General features: G+C 40.2%; 1 protein-coding gene across 1 annotated transcript; it reads left to right on the top strand.

Moving 5' to 3' along the window:
- The first annotated feature begins 5,437 nt into the window (after nt 1-5,437).
- On the top strand, nt 5,438-20,641 carry LOC116513885 (arylacetamide deacetylase-like). The gene is made up of 5 exons (XM_032225173.1): nt 5,438-5,575; nt 16,559-16,781; nt 18,346-18,415; nt 19,074-19,245; nt 20,033-20,641. The coding sequence occupies exons 1-5, from the start codon at nt 5,438-5,440 to the stop codon at nt 20,639-20,641; spliced, it is 1,212 nt and encodes a 403-aa protein (XP_032081064.1).
- The last annotated feature ends 255 nt before the right edge of the window (nt 20,642-20,896 follow it).

The following is a 20,896-nucleotide window of genomic DNA, read 5'->3' on the forward strand; positions in this document are numbered from 1 at the left end:
AAACCTGTGTACCACCTGAAGATGGTTGACCTGGATTCATTCGGTTTCATTCAATTTATTTTTTTCAGGGACATTATCCTTTTGATCAATAAATTTGACACTGTAATTCTGCAGTTATTATACTTGAATCTCTTGTTTCTTGCTGTTTGAATAAGTATGAGAAGCTTGGTAGAATATGTGGGGGACTTGTATAGCCATTAAATGATTAATAATTTAAAATGAAAAATAAAGCTTTTGACAATTTCATGTGTGAAATTATAGACTTGTATTTTGATGTTATTCAGGATTGCTTTAAAAGTCATGATTCATTTCTATACTCTTTTGGCACCAGTCAAATGTGTTCCAGTGGGTTTTCTAAGGTAACTTGTTCCTTTTGGGGAGCAACCAGTGTGACTATCTGGCTGTAGACCATTAAAGTTCTTCAGTAGCATTTCATGAATAAAACCTCTTGGTTTCTCTTGATTGGATTTTGCATGAATGGTGTCAAAGGAAATGGGTGTGATAGTGCCTATAAATTCATCTTTGATTCAGGTTCGCTTTTTGATTAGGAAAAAATGAATAAAATATTCTATGAGATATATTTTGCCACAAATGTACAAATAGTACTTCAATACTACTTCCTATTGTGAACTGCTGCATCAGTTAGGTAGATATGTTCCTGAGGAGGCTTCGTTAGAGCCAGCTTATTTAATCAGTTTCCAATGTTCTCTTTTAGGAGAGACAATCCAAAAATGGTGGGGTTTTAATTTAGTGCACTGTAGAGGAACTAAATTATCTAGATCCATTTCAGCTGAGTTTCTAACTTGGGTATGTGTTAAAGATTCTTTTTTAAACCATATCCAATTAAATTGACCCAAACTCAAGAAATATTTTTTAAAAAGTGCTAGACCTTTGATGTGTAAGACAAGTATATGTGTGCTTCCTATTACCTCTATTCCATATTTTTATCTATTGCTATTGTTTCTATATTATTACCATATATTTTCTATATTATTACAATTATATCTGTACAAGCATTCTACTTCTATTATCTCTGTACTATTACAATTGTTTCTATACTTTATTATTACTACTTATACATAGATAATTATCTATCTTTAAGAATGGTCAATACTCCAACTTAGGATAACTCTATTACGGTTCTTAAACTGAAGGAAAAATTGCATGTTTGCATTTGTTGTTGGTTTTTTACTTGAATGTTATTTTATACATATCTCTCTCTTTCTCTCTCTCTCTCTCTCTCTCTCTCTCTCTCCTCTCTCTCTCTCTCTCTCTCTCTCTCATTTAATCATGAAAATTAAAGTTTATCTCATGATAAAATTGCATAAGCAGCTAGGATAGATTTGCTTCTTTTTAAAGAGATAGTAACTACTGCAAAGCTGTTCTTATATATACAATTAAAGACTGATTGCTTAATTTATTTAAGAATAACCAGTAATTGCATTTTTATGTGAATTATCACCTTTTTATTTCCTTTTTTCCCTCACTCTGATTTGTGAAAAATAAATGAGCAGGGTTATGGAATGTTCAGGTATCTACAGTATCATAGAAGGTCAAGATAAGTTCTCTACCATTTTAAAGACAGACCGCAGTATAATGGTCATAATTTGGAAAACTAAAATTCTGATTAAATGTTAGAGGAAAAATTCTTAATATAAAGTCAATTCAGTCCTGGAACCAACTGCAATGCAAAGAGTGGGTTGCCTTTCATTGGGTGTGTTCAGGAAGAAGTCATAGTACTATCTCTTGAGATTGCTTTCATTTCAACTCCTGTACTCAACTGTGGACTAGATAGCCTCTATAGCCTAAATATTCTTCTACAACTCTAAGCTTGTATAATTAATTGCAGACAAAGGCTTTGCTTAACAACCATAGTATTCACTTAACAACATGGCGATTTGGTTAATGACCACATCAATAAATATCATAAAATCAGGTCAGTCATGTGATGATCCTCTTAATGACTGGCATGAATCAGAACCATAATTCTGGTCTAAATTATAAGTTGAGGACTACCTGTGTAGAGATAGTTTGTGAATCATCTTGAATATCTGAATGAATTGAGACCCAAAATGAACTATTCGAATGTCAGCTACTGTAATGGTTGGTGAGAATAATTTTGGGGAATAGAAGGAACCATCCAAAACCAAGACTAAGAAATATAAGTCTGAAGCCAAAAGTTCATTTGAGAAAATATTGCAGATTTTGCCCTCCCAAGTTCTCTTACAAATAAAGGCAATTGGGGTGTGGGGGAAGAGAAGTACTTGCAGACTTTCGAGATGGATGTCAATTCCTTAAGACAGAACAGATCTGTAAACCAAAGGGATGGATGCTAACACTATTTTTCCTATAGGGTTACAATAATAGAAGCTTGTCTTTATTGCTGGTGGTATAAGGTAACAGAATTTTGAAATCTTACCAAAGTTAATCTATTTTAATTAATCCCTATTGTAATTAACATGTGGTATTATTCCAAGTTTCTATCTCAGCTTTTCCCATCTTCCTTGGTGTCAGAGAAGCTTTTCTGTAATAGCTCTGCTTCCTTCTCAAATGGTCGTGCTTTTGTGTCTATTTTCACAGGATCTGTTAGACATCCTATCACAATCTTCCATGGTTGATGATGTTCCTTAGATACACTATACTGATCCTCACAGCTTCCAGAAGTAAATACCCTGAACTGGAGGTGGTTTGTGCTGTCCTGGGCATAAAAGAGAATGGAATATTGTAGACCATTCTGGACATTTAATGTTGTTAGGATGTTGGTTTAGAAACCAAGAGACTTTGAGTTCTAATCCCACTGTAGGAATGAAAGATGGAAAGTTAAAGTTACTTACAAAATGTTAAAGGCAAGATCAAAATTAAATAAACATTCCACTAAGGATATCAGTGAGATTGCATATTTTTAGGACCAAGGTCAAAAGAAGGTAAAAACTCTTGCCTTTTTTGCTGAGAAACATAGGAATGTCTGCTAGTCAATCTAGAGATCTAGGCATTCTGATGTGTTGTCAGAGGTCAAGTGCCAAGACATAGGGAGAACAGCTATGAGAGTCCCCCATAGCTACTGCTGAGCATGGCAGAGTACAAGCAACTTATTGGCTTTGCTTGTAGGAAGATAGAAGGAAGGTTGCAAATGGTGATTGTCAACTTGGGACTGCTGGAACAGCCAGAACTTTAGGACCAGTCATAAGTACCACTGCTGTGATTTTAAACAGTTGCTGAAGAAGTGGTCATTAAATGAGTATTATCTATAATTGTGGACTTTACTAAGAACTAACATATGATAGCATAGAATAAAACTGACACATAGTAGACTGAAAAGAAAAGAAGTGCAATAAAACAACAATATGCATACCATCTAAAATTAAGACTGAGTAAAATTGAGTCTGGGTTTGAATAAAATTGAGATTTTATTGCTGATTTTTTTTCCCAACAAGATTTTTCTTGTTTCCAAAGTAAAGGGAAAAACTTGCTTTGGTAGAAAACAATTTTAAATAATCAAAACCTTTACATCAATTCTTCTCTATTCATTGCATCTATAAGACTCTCTGTATGTTTCTTTGATTGGTTCCCACTCCCCTTAAAAATGTCCTGTTACAACTTGGGGGAACATGTTCATTTTTCATTCTTTTCTTCTGCACAGCCATTTCTGTTCAAGAGTAGCTTCCAAATATATGTTCATGGAATTAGCCAGTTATCTAAAACTATAAAGGTTGTTGACAGACTATTTAATGATGTATTAATACACTTGGGGAAAAAATCCTTTACATCAGGCAAGGGCAACAGGTTATTTCTGATATTATGCTGTCTCTTGGTGGTTGAGAGATTTTTTTTTTATCATTTTAAGGACAATAACTGTTTACAATTTTTTGAGTAGGAAAGAACATTTTCCATTATAAATTGTTCCAACACCTGCAGATATGTGTTTGTGTCTTAGCGCATTTCAACAGCTTTTCTTCAATTAGGTGTATTTTTTTAAAATGTAAGTATTAAAGTTTTTTTTCATAAAGAGATAGCAGCCAGGGCTATAGGATCAAGAAAAGGCAAATATCAGTAAGACTAATGTTTTATTTATCATCTGTCTGGCTATACAGCAAATATACTCATTTTGAAATCAATGGCTTTCATCCAAAAACTCACTGGAAGAGCACCAGATCCTTTTGATCCTGTAGGGTTTGGGGAATGTTAACGTTGGGAGATACAATATATTTCAAATTGCTCTGTGGTTCAGCAGGTGGTATGTACTTCAGTCACAGCCTTCAAGGCTTAAAAAAGACCAATCTGCATATTTAATTTTAATATTTTCCTTTATGATTCATTGCAAGAAGAAATGAGCTTGCTAACATTATTTCATTTCTCACCAATTAATTTGCTCTTGCCTTAAAAAAAGAACCCTTTCATTTAACCATTACTCCCACAATTCATGGGATCATTATCAGCAGGTATTCTTACAATATTGGTTATGAGATTTCTTATGTTCTGGAGTTCACATTCACCTTGAGGTTTGAACATGTCCGATTCTACTGGGGTTTCAAAGGTCTTTGAGGATTTGACTTCTTTGGGAAAGGTCATTGAATCTACTTTAGAGTTTTCTTTGTTTTCATTGGGTTTTATCATTCTTGGCAGCTTTATCCTGCATTTTTATCTTTTACTTTTTACTTGTTTATAATATTTTAAACAATTTGTAAACCACCCAGAGTGACAGGGAGTAGGGAAAACTAATAATAATGTTGACCAACATTCAGTCAATCAAAGTTCATCAATATATGGGGGTTTTAAGTGCCATACCAGAAAGTCTTGGGTGGCACTTAGAAAATCTGTACATTTGACAAAATTTATGTCAATCACAAAAAGAACTTTGCTTGGATCGATTCATATAGTATGCCAATATGTATTGACTTCCTAGATTCTTTGGAAAGAGTCAGTAAGAATAAAGATCAACATCAGCTAAGGAACTGTTAGTGGCGATTTCACACAAAGTTGAATCATCATCATCATCCTCATTCAACCAAAGTAAATTTGCTCTTAACTAGTCGTGCTTAGCTAGCAGAATGCAGAGGATACGTAAAACATGTTATTAAATGCATTTGAATAATTAATGTATTTTAATAATTAATATGTTTTAATTAAATATTATTTATTAAAGGCAAGAGAACAGTTCAGAAAAAGGCAATAACAAATTTCTGTAAACAAGAAAACTGCTCAGTGTGATGGCATCTTTATTTTTTTAATCTGAATCACATGATTTTTCTATTGATTTATCTTCTGTAAATCCAGCAATTCTGCTTTCTCTCCAGCAACTTTGCCACATATAATTTCAGTGCTGCAATTTGAAAGAAATTTCCAGGCCAAAGTGAAGAAAGCTAACCTTGTCAGTATTGCATTCCTCCTGAGATTAGTCAGTAAAAGCTAGAGTTGAATTGAGTAGACAGAGTTAAAGATGGGAGGAAAATTCTTCTGCCTTCTGGTAGCTTCAACTTTGATAGCCTACTACATCTACCAGCCTTTACCAGACAATGTGGAGGAACCCTGGAAACTGATGCTTTTAGATGCTATATGGAGAAGCCTAATTCATGCGGTAAGTTGAAACATTTATTTCCTGTGCTTATGCCTGAGAATGTTGTACTTGAAATTTGTGCTTTTAGGGAAATAAGATAATGTCGGAGAACACAACAACCAAGAATGAAGAAAACTAAATATCTGTAAAATGAAGATTTGTCATATTGAAAGAAGATACTTAATACTGTGGGGGGGGGGAGATGGAATTAATGTATTTTTTACACTTTTTCTGGATATAAATTCATATTAAAAGTACAATGAAATCAGGAGCAATTTCATTCCTAAATTTTAGAAACCTATCCTTTTACAAAATATTTTCTTCCCAAACATTATACTCTCAGCAAGATGCTTTTTTATTGGATATAATGTATTTTTCAGAAACATAAGAGAGCCAGTTTGGTTTATTGCTTAAGGGACTAAGCTAGAAACCGTGAGAGGGAATTTTTGACCAGCTTTAGGCATGGAAACCAGCTGTGTGATCAATTCCTGCTGTAACTAAATGGATCAATTTTTGGTTGATCCAGAAAAAAAAAGACTCTGAACTTGGGGGAAAATGCTGGAATGGGGTGGGGAGAAAGAAACTTCTTTCACTTCTTATCTTATGTATCGGTTCACTGAACTGACTAAATTCTTGTCCTCACCGCCTCATTATTTCCAGATTGCAATGCTTAACTGATAATGTAGATAATGTATTTTGTCTTTTTATTTTATTTTGTGCCTGCATACAGAAAGGGAAACCCTTATTTGCATTGGATTGGCCTCCACAAGTCATCACAAATAAGGAAATCTTAGAGTAAATATTCATTGTTTAATATACATTGTTTATGCATTTTAGCTGTTCATGTCCACCAGTGGTGGGTTTCAGATTTTTTTTAGAACCTATTCTGTAATTGTGGTTGGTTTTGTGGAATTGGCTTGGTGGTCATGTGACGGGTGGAAGTGGCTTGGTGATCATGCGACTGGGTGGGAGTGGCCAATCAATGTCACTGAATTCTTTGAGACAAAGAGTGGCCTACAAAAAGAAGATATAAAAACGGAAATGTATTATTTTGTGCACTTACTACTTAAATAAGAATAAAATAAGTACACAAAATAATAAAACGGCTACTTACCAAGGAAATTTAGCTGTCCTTGCCGGTCTTCAACTGACCTTACAAACACACACTGCCTCTTCCCTGTTCCTGGATTCACTCAGGTGTTTTTAAAAGAATGGAACAGTGTGTGCGTGTGCACAGGCTGTGAATTTTAAAGATGTCTGAGTAAATCCAGGAAGAGGGAAGAGGCAGAGGGGCTGGAAGTGTGTGTTGCTATAGTATCTTCCAGCCCCTCTGCCTCTTCCCTCTTCCTGGATTCACTCAGATGTTTTTTAAAATCCAAAGCCTTTGCACATGCACACACTCTTCTAGCAGCCCCTCTGCCTCTTCCCTCTTCCCAAACATCCTCCCACCACCACCCCCAGCACTCACCAGTTCTTTCTTCTTCTGGTTCCTCTTCTGAGAACATTTTGGCAGCATGGTAAGGATGGGCGGGGCAGTGAAAGAGCAAATGAGGAGGGAGAGTGGGGCCTCCTGATCAACGGGTATGGGAAGGCACACTAAATTTCACCATCCAGTATGACAATACCAGTCCATACCGGTAGAAACCCACCCCTGGAACTATGAAGCCTTTGCTTAGCACAAGGATGTTAACATTTCTTTTGTTTTGTAGGTCACAATTGTGGAGACGTTGGGTGTTGGACACTTTATGGAGGTTATAAATCTGTACACAATTATCATTTATCATTTTGCTTTATTTGTATGCTGCCCTTTTCCCTGAAAGGGACTCAGGGCGGCTCACAACTCAAGGGAGGGGAAAAACAGACAAGTTACAAAGCATAAAAACCATACACAATTAAAAAGCACAACAATCATACCATTCGAAGTGGGGCTGCAAGTCTTTAGCCCCAGGCCTGTCGGAACAGCTAGGTTTTAAGGGCTATGCGGAAGGCCTGGAGGGTGGTGAGGGTATGAATCTCCACGGGGAGTTCATTCCAGAGGGTCGGAGCAGCCACAGAGAAGGCCCTCCTCCGGGTAGTCGCCAGTCGACACTGGCTGGCTGATGGAAATCGGAGGAGGCCTAGTCTGTGGGATCTTATTGGTCTAGTGGAGGTAATTGGCAGTAGGCGGTCTCTCAAGTGCTCAATTGCTACATACACACCACCTACATCTGATGAATAAGTCATTGTAACAGACACAGAATTTAGTCATGTTCCAGTACGTCTTTACATTCCTACAAAGCAGTCAGATGTCTTGAAAAGAGACTTTGAGTTCTAATCCCACTGTAGGAATGAAAGATGGAAAGTTGAAGTTACTTATAAAATATTAAAGACGAAATAAAAAACAAATAAACATTCCACTAAGGGAATCAGTGAGCTTGTATATTCTTAGGAGCAAGATCAAAAGAAGGTAGAAACCCTTTTCTTTTTTGCTGAGAAACATGGGAATGTCTACTAGTCAATCTAGAGATCTAGGCGTTCTGATGTGCTGTCAGAGGTCAAGTGCCAAGACATAGGGAGAACAGCTATGAGAATCCCCCATAGCTGGGGATACCTGCTACTGAGCATGGCAGAGTGCAAGCAACTTACTGGTTTTGCTTGTAGGAGGATAGCAGAAAAGTTGCAAATGGCAATTGTCACCTTGGGACCAGTCATAAGTACCACTCATTCAGCACTGCTGTAATTCCAAATAGTTGCTGAAGAAGTGGTCATTAAATGAGGATTGTCTATAATTGTAGATTTCATAAGAACTAACATATGATAACATAAAATAAAATGGACACTACACTGAAAAGAAGAGAAGTTCAATAAAGCAACAATATGCATACCATCCAAAAATTAAGACTGAGCAAAATTGAGACTGAATTTGAATAAAATTGAGATTTTATTGCCCGATTTTCTTCCAAAGCAAGATTTTCCTTGCTTCCAAAGTAAGGGAAAAACTTGCTTTGGTAGAAAACAACAAAGTAAAATCAGAACCTTTACACCAATTCTCCTTTATTCATTGCATCTAGAAGTAGCTGTGTGTGTTTGATTGCTTCCTGATACTCATAAAAATTGCCTATTACAACATATTACATTCTGAATAGCCACTACTATTCAAGAGTAGCTTCCAAATATATGTTAATGGATTTATCCAGCTATCTAAAACTATCAAGGTTGTTGACAGACTAGTTAATGAAATATTAATACTTGGAAAAAATTCCTTTACAAGAGGTTATTTCTGATATTATGCTGCCTCTTGGTGGTTGAGAGATTATTTTTTATTAATTTAGGGACAATAAGTTTTTAGAATTTTTGGAGTAGGAAGGAAGCATTTCTCATTATAAATACTTCCAACAACTGCAGATATGTGTTTGTGTCTTAGTGAATTTCAACAGCTTTTATTCTATTGGGTGTATTTTTTTTCCATAAAGTGATAATAGCCAGGGCTATAGGATCAAGACAGGCAAATATCAGTAAGACTAATGTTTTATTTATCATTTGACTGGCTATACAGCAAATGTACTCATTTTGAAATTTATGGCTTTCATCCAAAAACTCACTGGAAGAGCACCAGATCCTTTTGATCCTGTGTGGGTTTGGAGAATGTTAAGATTGGGAGTACAATATATTTAAATTGCTCTGTGGTTCAGCAGGTGGTATGTACTTCAGTCACAGCCTTCAAGGTTTAAAAAAGACCAATCTGCATATTAAATTTTAATATTTTCCTTTATGATTCATTGCCTAACATTATTTCATTTCTCACCAATTAATCTGCTCTTGCCTAAAAAAAATCCCCTCTCGTTTAATCATTACTCCCACAATTCATGGGATCATTATCAGCAGGTATTCTTACAATAGTGGTTATGAGCAGAGGTGGCTTTCAATTTTTACTACTATTTCGTGGGTGTGGCTAGATGGGGGCATGTGACTGAGTTGGCATGGCCAACATGATGTCACTCATGCACACTCAGTCACATGACCCCCTCACCAAGCCATGCCCACTGAAACGGTGACAAAATGTTTTGACAGGTTGGGTGGGCTCCAGCATCTCCAGAGCTAAGGGAGTGCCTGAAAACTATCCAGTTTTTTGTCCTCCCTGACTTGAGATGGAGTTAGGGCTGGGCTAGGGCTGGGTTAATGTAGGATTAGTATTAGACTAGGCTGATGTTGGGCTAAGATTGGGTGGGGTTAGGGTGTAGGTTAGTGTTCGGTTAATATTAGATTACTTTAGATTAGTGATTAGGTTTAGGAGTAGGGTTGGGGGTGGGTTGAGATTAGGAGCGATAGAGGATGGCGGCTGCAAGGGCAAGGACTTGGTTTCAGAAAGATCAGCGCTCTCCCCCCTCCCACCTAGAGCGGCTCAGGCCAGTTTCAGACTTTGGCCCCCCAGACTTAATATCAGGAAAGAAACTTTTGTGCATGCGGTGCGCTGACCTTCTTTTGGACTCTAAGGGGGGGGAGACTGACCGGTTGCTACTTGTGAAAATCAGACTTTCATGCCTTACCCTTTCCCACGTACGGCTACCCTGTACACTATCGACTTTTGGTCTGGTAACCGTGGACGTCTCTCCGGGACAAAGAGGAGAGAGAAGAGCAGAGCAGTTCTCTCTCCACTTTTACATCATTGTTTGATATTGCACTATCGCAGTGCTCCATGCATTTTAACGTATGGTGAGTGCGTGAGGTGTGACTGTGATGTATGTATGTACCCACTTTTATCATATAGCTGTATTTGTGTTTTTAAAATTGTCATGGGGGAGTGTTTGTTGGATGAGGGAGTAGGTTTGAGAAGGCTGGGACTATAACCGGGTACCTCCTACACTGAGTGCTCTGCAGAAGTGTTAGGGGGGCCTGATTTAATCCCCAGCCTTAGAATGTATGGTTTGAAGGGCTTGCCAGGGATGTCGATAGCCCTGGGGGAGGGGGAGGGCCTATGGACACGGGAGTGGGCCGGAGCATTTCGGTCTTAACTGGGAGGGGCAGATATGGTGGGGACTTTAGGGCAAGCCATTACCAGGGAAGGAGGGTTTGCTATGTTACAGAGATCCCTCCTTCCGGCCCTATTAGTCCCACTCCAAGGCCAGATAGCGCAAGTAGTCTGGGCCCTGGTCTGTTGCTAAATGCCAGGTCTGTGGTTCACAAGCCTCCCCTCGTCCGGGACTTAATTTTAGACGAGGGGGCAGACCTGGCATGTATTACTGAAACCTGTCTGGGCCCGGAGGGAGGAGTTCCCCTCACCGAGATGTGCCCAGAGGGTTTTCAGGTACTTCACCAGCCGTGACCCCAGAAAAGTGTTGGGGGAGTGGCCGTGGTTATCCAAGAGTTTTTAGTTCCTCGTAGGATCCCTGCTTCGGAGCTTGTCAGGTGTGAGTTCTTGCTGGTGAGGTTGGACCCTGGGGTCAAGTGGGCTTGCTGCTAACGTACCTGCCTCCCAACAGCATTGCAGCAGCTCTCCCCTCACTCCTCGAGCCAGTAGCCGAGCTGGCAGTTGAGTTCCTCAGGCTTATGGTGCTGGGGGATTTCAACTTGCCTTCACTCGGCTAGCACTCTGATGGGGTGCAGGAGTTCATGGCTTCCATGACAGCCATGGGCTTGACCCAAGTAATTTGGGATCCGACTCACTCGGCGGATCACACACTTGACCTCGTATTCCTCTCGGAGCAGTGGAATTGCGATCTTGGTCTGAGGGGTATTGAGATCTTGCCCCTATCGTGGTCGGACCACTGCCTACTGAGGCTTGACTTTTGGAGGCCGATCCCCCACTGTAGGGAGGAGGAACCGATTAGGTGGTTCCACCCCAGGCTCCTTATGGACCCTCTGGGCTTTCAGACGGCGCTTGGTGTTATACCTGATACTCTCGCCCGCGATTTGGTTGGGACGCTGGTTGCTGCTTGGAACTCGGCAGCGGCAGGGGCCCTTAACCGGATTCCTTCTTTATGGCCGATCCGAGGCAGTGGATCCAGGAGGGCTCCTTGTTTTACTGAGGAACTCCAGGAGATGAAGTGCCAAAAGAGATGCCTAGAGTGCTGCTGGAGATCCAGTAAGTCCGAGTCAGACCGAGCATTATTAAAATCCTGCATCAGAGTCCAGGCAATTCGGATGTAAAAAAGAACTCATATTGCCGCTCTGATAGCTTCCACTGAGTCACACCCAGCCGCCTTATTTAGGATAGCCTGTTCCATCCTTAAAGGGAGGGATTCGGGCACTCCTTTACAAGGTAAGGCTGACGAGTTTGTCCAATTTCTCATGGATAAAGTGGCTCAGCTTTGGGCAAACCTGGACTCCAATTGCGCAGAGCCAGCCGAGGTACCGGTGGAGGGTCTTGAGTGACATCGTTGGATTGATTTCCAGTCTGTTACTCCTGAGGAAGTGGACAAGGCCATCGGAGCAGTGAGTGCCTCCACATGTGTACTGGACCCGTGTCCCTCCTGGCTGGTCGCGAACAGCAGGGAGGTGACACGGGGCTAGATCCAGGCGATAGTGACCGTGTCTCTCCGGGAGGGGTCCTTCCCCCCCCCATTAAAGGAGGTGGTGGTAAGACCCCTACTGAAGAGACCGTCCTTAGATCCAGCCGTTTTAAATAACTACCGTCCAGTCTCCAACCTCCCCTTTGTTGGGAAGGTTGTTGAGAAAATGGTGGCCTCTCAGCTCCGGCGGTCCTTGGAAGAAGCCAATTATCTAGACGCCTTCCAATCTGGTTTTAGGCCTGGCTACAGCATGGAAACTGCTTTGGTCGCACTGACCGATGATCTTTGGAGAGCCAGAGATGGGGGCCAGGCCTCTGTTCTGGTGCTCCCGGACCTCTCAGTGGCCTTCAATACCATCGACCATGGTATCCTTCTGCGGCGGTTGTGAGAGGTGGGGGTGGGAGGAACCGTTTTTCGGTGGTTCACCTCCTACCTCTCGGGCAGGTCACAGTCGGTGTTGGTTGGAGGACAGTGGTCAACCCCTAGGCCCCTTAACTATGGGGTGCCACAGGGGTCGGTCCTGTCCCCCCTCCTGTTCAACATTTACATGAAGCCACTGGGAGAGATCATCCGACAGCACGGGATAAAATACCACCAGTATGCGGACGATACTCAATTGTATCTGTCCGCCCCGTGCCAGCTCAGTGAAGCAGTTGACGTGATGTGTCAGTGCCTGGAAGACGTCAGGGTCTGGATGGGGGTTAACAAGCTGGCTCTCAATCCTGACAAGACCGAGAGGCTTGTGTTTTTTCCTCTCACAAATTGGCAAGGTATTCCATCTCTCAGGCTGGGGGGTGAAATTATACGCCCCTCAGACAGGGTTAAATTTGGGAGTCCTCCTGGACCCACAGCTGACCTTAGATCACTATTTGTCGGCTGTGACCAGGGGGGCATTTGCCCAGGTTCGCCTGGTGCACCAATTGCGTCCCTACCTGAACCGGGAGGATCTTACAACAATCACTCATGCCCTTGTGACCTCAAGACTGGACTACTGCAATGCGCTCTACATGGGGCAGCCCTTGAAGAGTGTTCAGAGACTTCAGCTGGTCCAGAATGCAGCTGCGTGAGCGATTGTGGGTGCACCACGGTACACCCACGTCACATCTATCCTCCGCAAGCTGCACTGGTTGCCTATTGGTCTCCGGATACGCTTCAAGGTGCTAGTTATTACTTATAAAGCCCTACATGGTATTGGACCTGGGAACTTGAGAGACCGCCTCCTGCCAATTACCTCCCATAGACCCATTAGATCCCACAGATTAGGCCTCCTCCAAATTCCATCTGCCGGCCGGCTGTCGACCACCCGGAGGAGGGCCTTCTCTATGGCTGCTCCGGCCCTTTGGAATGAGCTCCCCATGGAGATTCGAATCCTCGCCACCCTTCAGGCCTTCCGGACAGCCGTTAAGGCCTGGCTGTCCCAGCAATCCTGGGGTTGAGTTCCCCCCGCTACTCGAATTTGCTGTGCTTGCTGTGCTTTTTTAAACTGTTGTATCACTGTTATGTTTGTCTTACTTTCTGTATTTGTTTTTCCCCTTCCCCTGGTTTTTGTTCAGCCGCCCTGAGTCCCTTCGGGGAATAGGGCGGCTTACAAATCGAATAAATGCCAAATACCAATACCAAAATAGGTTGTATCAACTGAAAATTTGTGAATATTTAACAAAATGCCTCTGGCACTAAATTTACTATTGAGATCAAGTGAAATGCTTGATCCAAAAGTCAGCTAAAGTTAAGGTGATAGATTTAGACAATATTCAAAATCCCACTTGTCCATGGAGATCACATCATAACCAATCACTCACTCTTAATTCAGAGGGTTGTTGTGAGGATAATACAAGGAGGGACACCCATGTTACCCACCTTTCAAGGGAAATAAAAATGTAATAACTCTTGGAGGTCCAAAGATTCTGTGTGTGCTTGTCAGCATTCCTAAGTATTCAATTGATTTTTATTATGGTCACAGATTAGCATTAAAAACAACAACAATAATAGTAAAAAATAAAAATAAAGGCAGACAGGATAATATATTGGATTGGTGTTGTATTAACAGTGGACAATTTGCCTAACTTTACATACAGGATGGTAGAATGTGTCCACATTCAGAGAAACTACTTCATATTGACCTGATAATATTAGCTGCACTTGAAAAAGATCACTATTTCCCAGATATTTTATTAGGTAAGGTGCAGGGGTGGGTTTCAGCTGGCTTGCACTGGTATGGGTATACCAGTTGGTGAAATTTAGCTTACCTTCTTATTAGATATCTCCCCCTCCCCGCTGACAGACTGACAGAGGGTTGAATCTCATTGGTGAAGAGGTCTTACAGATCCCTTTAAAAGGGGATTCTACCTGACCATTCCTCAGCCGGATGTTTACTTGACTTGCAATAAGGAACTGTTGTTACCAAGCCTTTGTGTGCCTCCTTTACCCGATCGAACACTGGTGATGAAGGTTGGATTGGAAGGCAATTAGGCAAACAAAGAGACCAAATGAAGTCTTGCAAGTACATCCAGCCCAGAGCATCCCGTGAGGCATCGAGCAAACCATCGCGGAACACCCAGAGAGAACCAGAATGGCTATGCACGCCCCACCAACTCCGTACAATCCAGCTACTGAACACTAGAAATCATACATGCTCAGCCAAAGAGGCATTGGGCAGGGTGGATTGGGGTGACTGGCCAGCAAGGCTGGTTGCTTACCTCCTAGCTCAGCACTCCACCCCTTATCTATATAAATAAAAATGTAATGGTTGTTTGTTCAAAATTGCTAATCTCCAAAAATTCTTCACCAATTGCTTTGACATTTTGAAACAACATTGCATTCAAATACGCGAATGTTTTCATATACGTATATTATATAGATGTCACACCTGTGACAGGTAAAAACATGATTTTTTTATAAAAACATGCTTTTTTGAAAACTAGCGCCATCTGGTGGACGTAAAAGCAACACACGCTATACTAAATATTACATGATACCATTTCAATGTTTCTGATTGCATTGTTATATTGAATTTTCATAAATTTCGATTTATTTTCATTTTGATTTAATTATTTTGTGTGACATTGTGTTAGAATTGAGCTGTGTCATTCACCATAGCGTTCATTTAGTGAGTATAGTATATTCAGAACAGTTTGGCCTCTTTCCAGCTTCGTCCCGACGGTCCCTTTATATGTGTGGCTGGGCTGCGGCCACATGCTTTCCCCTTTCCACCCCACCCCTGATGAGCTTCAGCCATTTCTGCCAAGGGGAGCCAAAGCCCTTTGGCCTCCCCCTCCCTCTCTCCCCTCCCCTCTCGCCGGGCCTTTGCTGTCTGCGGCGGGGCACCACCTGCACCATCAGACACTTCCCCGCCCTTAAGCCGGCCTACCCCCGGCCAGCCCAGCGGAGCTCAAGAGGAGGCGGAGGTGGAGCGTTTCCTCAGCCCAGCCAGCTGCGCGCACCCTCCACCCCCCCCTCACAACAAGCCAGCTACAGCCTCACCAAGGTGATTCCGACGGGGCTGCGGCAGAGGTGTCAGCCTGAGGTACAGCAGGGCTGGGGTGGCCCCTGGGTGCTCTGTGAGGTGGCACACCAAGGACTTCTCCTCCTCCAAGATCCTGGACGTCTCACTGTCCCAGGCCACCGACCTAGGGAGCCCGAGCGCAGCTCCTCCAAGGAGATGCTCAACAACTTCCACGAGGCTGACAGCGCCAGCACTGTCTCCCCAAACCAGCCTCGCCCTGCCCAGCAGCCACAAGTCCTGACCAACAGCAGCACCCACCTGCTACCCCATTATGTCCAGACTGGGCCACAGCAACGCGTGGCCGGGTACAGCTAGTACTAGAATAAATTATTAATTTTCTATCTACCTCCTGTGATCATGAATCACAGAACAGTTATATTTTTAATTCCTTCTCTATCCTATAAAATTTTGATATAATTATAATTTGTATAGTTAGCTTTTAACTTTGAATCTTTCTCTGTTCTGACTATTGAGGTCCAGATTTCATATTTCATATTATCCATTATTATTTATGTCTTTATTACTTTATTACCTCCCTGTTTTCTCTCACATTACAGAATTTCTTGCTTGGTATTTCTAGTATCTGCATGTCCCTGAAATGATGGACTCCATAACCATGAATTCCTTTCAGAGGAATTCTGAAATCTCATGGGTCCTATCCAGGGCAACAGATGCTGGCCTTTCTTTGAAGCAAAAATAATTCTTTTTTTTGCATGATATTTTCATAATATTTTTCTCCACAAATCTGTGTCTGGTGCATATCAGCCTTTTTCAGTGTATATACTGTGTGAGTGCTAGATTAGCTCATTAACCAAATTGTTATTCTGGTCCTTGTGTATTCCAGTCAGGTGCTTTCTTGCTCTTCCATGAGCCCCTTCTGATGGAGCACCTGTCTGGCCCCTAGCAATTGCTGGCTAGATTGAGAAACACTTGTTTACAGAAAAGAAACGGAGTTTAGAGTACTATGAAGTTTTTGATTAGCACAAGGATGTTAAGATTTCTTTTGTTTTGCAGGCCACAATTGTGGAGAAGTTGGGAGTAGGACACTTTATGGATGTTCTAAATTTGTACACAATTGCTACATATACACCTCCTACATCTGATGAAAAAGTCATTGTAACAGACACAGAATTTAGCCATGTTCCAGTACGTCTTTACATTCCTACAAAGCAGTCAGATGTCTTGAAAAGAGCAGTGATTTTCATGCATGGAGGTGGATGGTGTATAGGATCAGCAAGTAAGGATAAGTATTTTATTCCACTACTTTGGGTCTCAAATAAAAAATGAATCTATTTATTCTGACATCCCAGGGCTTTCATTGAGGGAAAACATAGATAGCCAACCTTCTTGGTGGTTATTTAATTAATATTTTAAAACCATCCTGATGATTCTCACAATATGAATCACATTGAGGGTACAAATTTGTAATTGTCAAAAGGTAAATTGATGAGGTTGTGCCCCCCAAATTCTCTAGCTCTTGCCAATTTATCTGTTTGCCAATTTCAATTTACAATGTAATCTGAGCAGTAGGGGAAAATGAAGTACTAAGCTGCCATCCCATTATTTTCATTTCCTAGAGATATTTATGGGATGTAGGGATTCTCAGACATAAAAGAGGCTACCTTGGTGGTTTCCGATTAGAAAAAAAAATCCCACTTCTTTCACATCTGATAGAGCATTGAGCTTCACATAGATGAAGGAAGACATACCCCAGGTACACTAAAACTGCTTAATCGATGAAAAAGTATTCTTACATCAACCTAAAGATGGGAACGTTTAAAACCCATTTTTTTAAAAAAATTCACTTCCTGTTGACTACTTGCTTCTCTGTTTTGGTAGATTTTCTTGGCAGCCTCAGCAAGAGCAGAATCATTCTAAGGAATCCCTGAATGGTAGAGATTAGAACCATTTATTCCTGCCTCAATAATTTTATGATGCTCCCAAAATTAATTTCCACTCCCAGAATTCCTTAGCTAGTAAAATTTTGGGCACTGAAATCCACAAATCATGAAGTTGCCAAGATTGGGAAACATTCGAGTAGAGATTCATGGAAAGTTCCCAGAAAGTCCCTCCCAAAAGAAACTGAAAACAGCTCATTAGAATTTGTAGGTTTAGGGCTTCAAACCCAGAGGTGGGTTCCTACCAGTTCGCACCTATTCGGTATAACCGGTTCGTCAAATCTACCGAACCGGTTAGAAGAGGCTCCACCAGTGGACCCGGAAAGCAGGCCACACCTACAGAAGAAGTTCCAAATTTTTTTGAAACCCACCACTGGTCCTTGGATATGATTATTCTACACTATCATGCTCATATTTATAAAACTCAGTGCCTCTGTGAAAGGTAAGGATGACTACTGCGTTTGTGGTGCAATCAGAACATTGCGTGTGTTGAAGTTGTTTTAATGCAAACCAAAGATGCCTTTTAAAAAACAAGTTTACATCATATTCTTATGCATGCCAGTGCTGTGTGTGAGGTAATTTAAGGTGGTTCTGACAAGTGTCGTCGGCATCTTCATATCCGGTCACATGGGTGGCAAGCCACTCCCACAAAGGAGGCCACACCCACAGAGTAGGTTCGAACAATTTTTGAAACCCACCACTGTTCAAACCTCACATGAACACGAGGCAGAAACAATTCTGCCATTCATAAAATGAGCTTGATATTTCTTAGCTTTCTATGGTAAGATTCTAGTCTCACTCTTGTGGTATTCTAAAGCCTTGTTCCATAGTATTTTTGACACTTGTACTGTGTATTTGTATTGCAAGAATAATAGAAAATGCTTTGCCACTTATTTTTCACAGCCATGAAATCCTATGACCTCTTATCAAGATGGACATCAGAAAGACTAAATGCTGTTGTGGTGTCAGTCGAGTAAGAATGGTGTTTGAAGGAGACATTTTCGTTCATTAATCTTTTCCTAATCTTTTTCTCATAACAAAAAATTAATTAATGGTTGGTAATAGCACAAACTGGTACATTGAAGGCCAATATATATTGTTATTGGTTGCTAAATTATACTTACTTCTATATGCTGTGCTATAAGTATTATTTTCTATTTATAATGGATAGCTAATATAGTTTTACATTTACTGTATCTTATACTTTTTGCAAAGTGTAAACAAATAGAATATGATTGGAAGATGGTATAATAATATTTAAATACATAAAATGAAATGCACAAATCATTTCAACAGACTAAAATCTACATTTTACAATATTATGTCTCATATTATTCCATACAATTCATAGCTTCCATAAAGCATAACTTCCTATGAAGCTTAATTATTCTACTAACAAAAGAGACCAGATTAGAATTATTTGGTAAAAGGAAAAGAAATTTTATTGATCATTTAGCACCCAAATAAGTCAGAAATTCCATTAAAAAAAATCAAACAAATTCCACATCAAGGAAAATCACCTTTTAAAATCTGGTATCAGTAGTGTAAATCTAGTGATATATTAATTTTGTTTTAGCAACACAGGGAATATATACATTTCTGTCATTGTCTTTTTAATTAATTCCCAAAAGTTACAGACTAGCTCCAAAATATCGGTTCCCAGTTGCATTTGAAGACGTGTACTCAGCATCAAAATACTTTCTACAAAGCAGCATTCTGGAGAAATATAATGTAGACCCAAGCCGCATCGGCATTGCAGGAGACAGCGCAGGAGGTAACTTAGCTGCAGCTGTAACCCAGCAGGTAAGAATTACCCATTTGAAAGTAATAAATCCAAAATGGAATTATACGTGTTAGAAATCTCTGTTATCGCAAGCTATCCTAATACTAGTTTAATTGCCCTGGGGCTTTTCACACTATATACCTAAGAGTAGAAAGTCATAATTTTTAATTATCCTGAAAGATTCAGGAACTTCTAAGGAGTCCAAAATAGAGGATCATAGAATTATGCATGTTAATTGAACCCTGAGTGTCTGAAATTATCATGTAACCTAATACCTTGGGGTAAAAATAAGAACTAGCTGTAGCAGTTAGCAATCAGGGTAACTGCTGGGCTTTTTCGCATTAGATGGGTAAAACTAGCTTTCTACCATTTTAACAGAAAGATTTTAGTTGCTGATTTGCCCAGAGCAAGAAGTGGCATACAGGCCACCTACCATGGTTGCAATGAAGCCCAAGAAGACAATTGATTCAGGAGGAAATCCACTAGATAGCACCTTGTCAATGGTTATTTCATTGTGAAAGATGTAACTTTAGCCCCATTTCAAGAATAAAGCAAGCTCATCAAAGTAACATATCTTCCGGTATTTTATTTGTAGTTTTCTTCAAAAGTCATTGCTGTAGAAAAGTGCCAGATTAACAAATACTGTGAAAAACATATCAGTTAGGGGTTTCCTCTATAATTTTGAATAAGAGATGTATAAGCTTTGAAATTCTAATGGTTGTTTTGCTTACATTGCGAAATATGAAACTTATTAAATAGTCCATCTTTCACAGGAAAAATATTTCTAATAAATACTATTTTTTCTAGCTTCTAGACGACCCTGATGTCAGAACTAAATTCAAGATTCAAACTTTATTGTACCCTGCTCTTCAGACTATTGATCTGGAATTGCCATCCTATCAGGATAATAAAAACATACCAATTCTGCCTAAAAAATTAGTAATCAGATTCCTCCATGAATATTTTCCATCAGATGACTCTTTTTCCAAAGCTTTAGAGACCAACCAACATGTTCCTGCAGAGCTCAATCATTTGTTTAAATTTGTAAACTGGAGTAAGTGGCTACCTGAAAGATTTAAAAAAGGTCACGTTTATACTGACCCATCACATAGAAATTCCAAAACTGGACACAAATATCCAGGTTTACTGGATCCAAGGCTGGCACCACTTTTAGTTGAGGACATCAAGCTTCAGGGCTTACCACTTACATATGTCCTCACTTGTCAATATGATGTCTTGAGGGATGATGGGATCATGTATGTTTCCCGTCTTAGGGAAGCAGGAGTTAAAGTAGCACACGAACATGTTGACAATGCTGTTCATGGTGTTTTAACATTTATTGCAGGCCCTCTTGCCCCAAATATAGGACACAGAATGGCTAACAACTACATTGAATGGCTAAATAAGAACCTGTGAAAACACACCTGTACCACCTGAAGATGGTTGACCTGGATTAATTCGGTTTTATTCAATTTATTTTTTTCAGGGACATTATCCTTTTGGTCAATAAATTTGACACTGTAATTCTGCAGTTATTATACTTGATATATAATCTCTTGTTTCTTGCTGTTTGAATAAGTATGAGAATCTTGGTAGAATATGTGGGGGACTTGTATAGCCATTAAATGATTAATAATTTAAAATGAAAAATAAAGCTTATGACCATTTCAT

Source organism: Thamnophis elegans, chromosome 10 (genome assembly GCF_009769535.1).
Source record: "Thamnophis elegans isolate rThaEle1 chromosome 10, rThaEle1.pri, whole genome shotgun sequence".
Lineage (NCBI taxonomy): Eukaryota > Metazoa > Chordata > Lepidosauria > Squamata > Colubridae > Thamnophis > Thamnophis elegans.

What these genes read in the sequence shown, in the direction of transcription:
- LOC116513885 (XM_032225173.1), top strand. Translation starts at nt 5,438, where the DNA reads ATGGGAGGAAAATTCTTCTGCCTTCTGGTAGCTTCAACTTTGATAGCC. An exon ending in GGAGAAGCCTAATTCATGCG is followed by an intron (nt 5,576 to 16,558) that starts GTAAGTTGAAAC and finishes TTTGTTTTGCAG; the next exon opens with GCCACAATTGTGGAGAAGTT. An exon ending in CTGCAGCTGTAACCCAGCAG is followed by an intron (nt 19,246 to 20,032) that starts GTAAGAATTACC and finishes TATTTTTTCTAG; the next exon opens with CTTCTAGACGACCCTGATGT.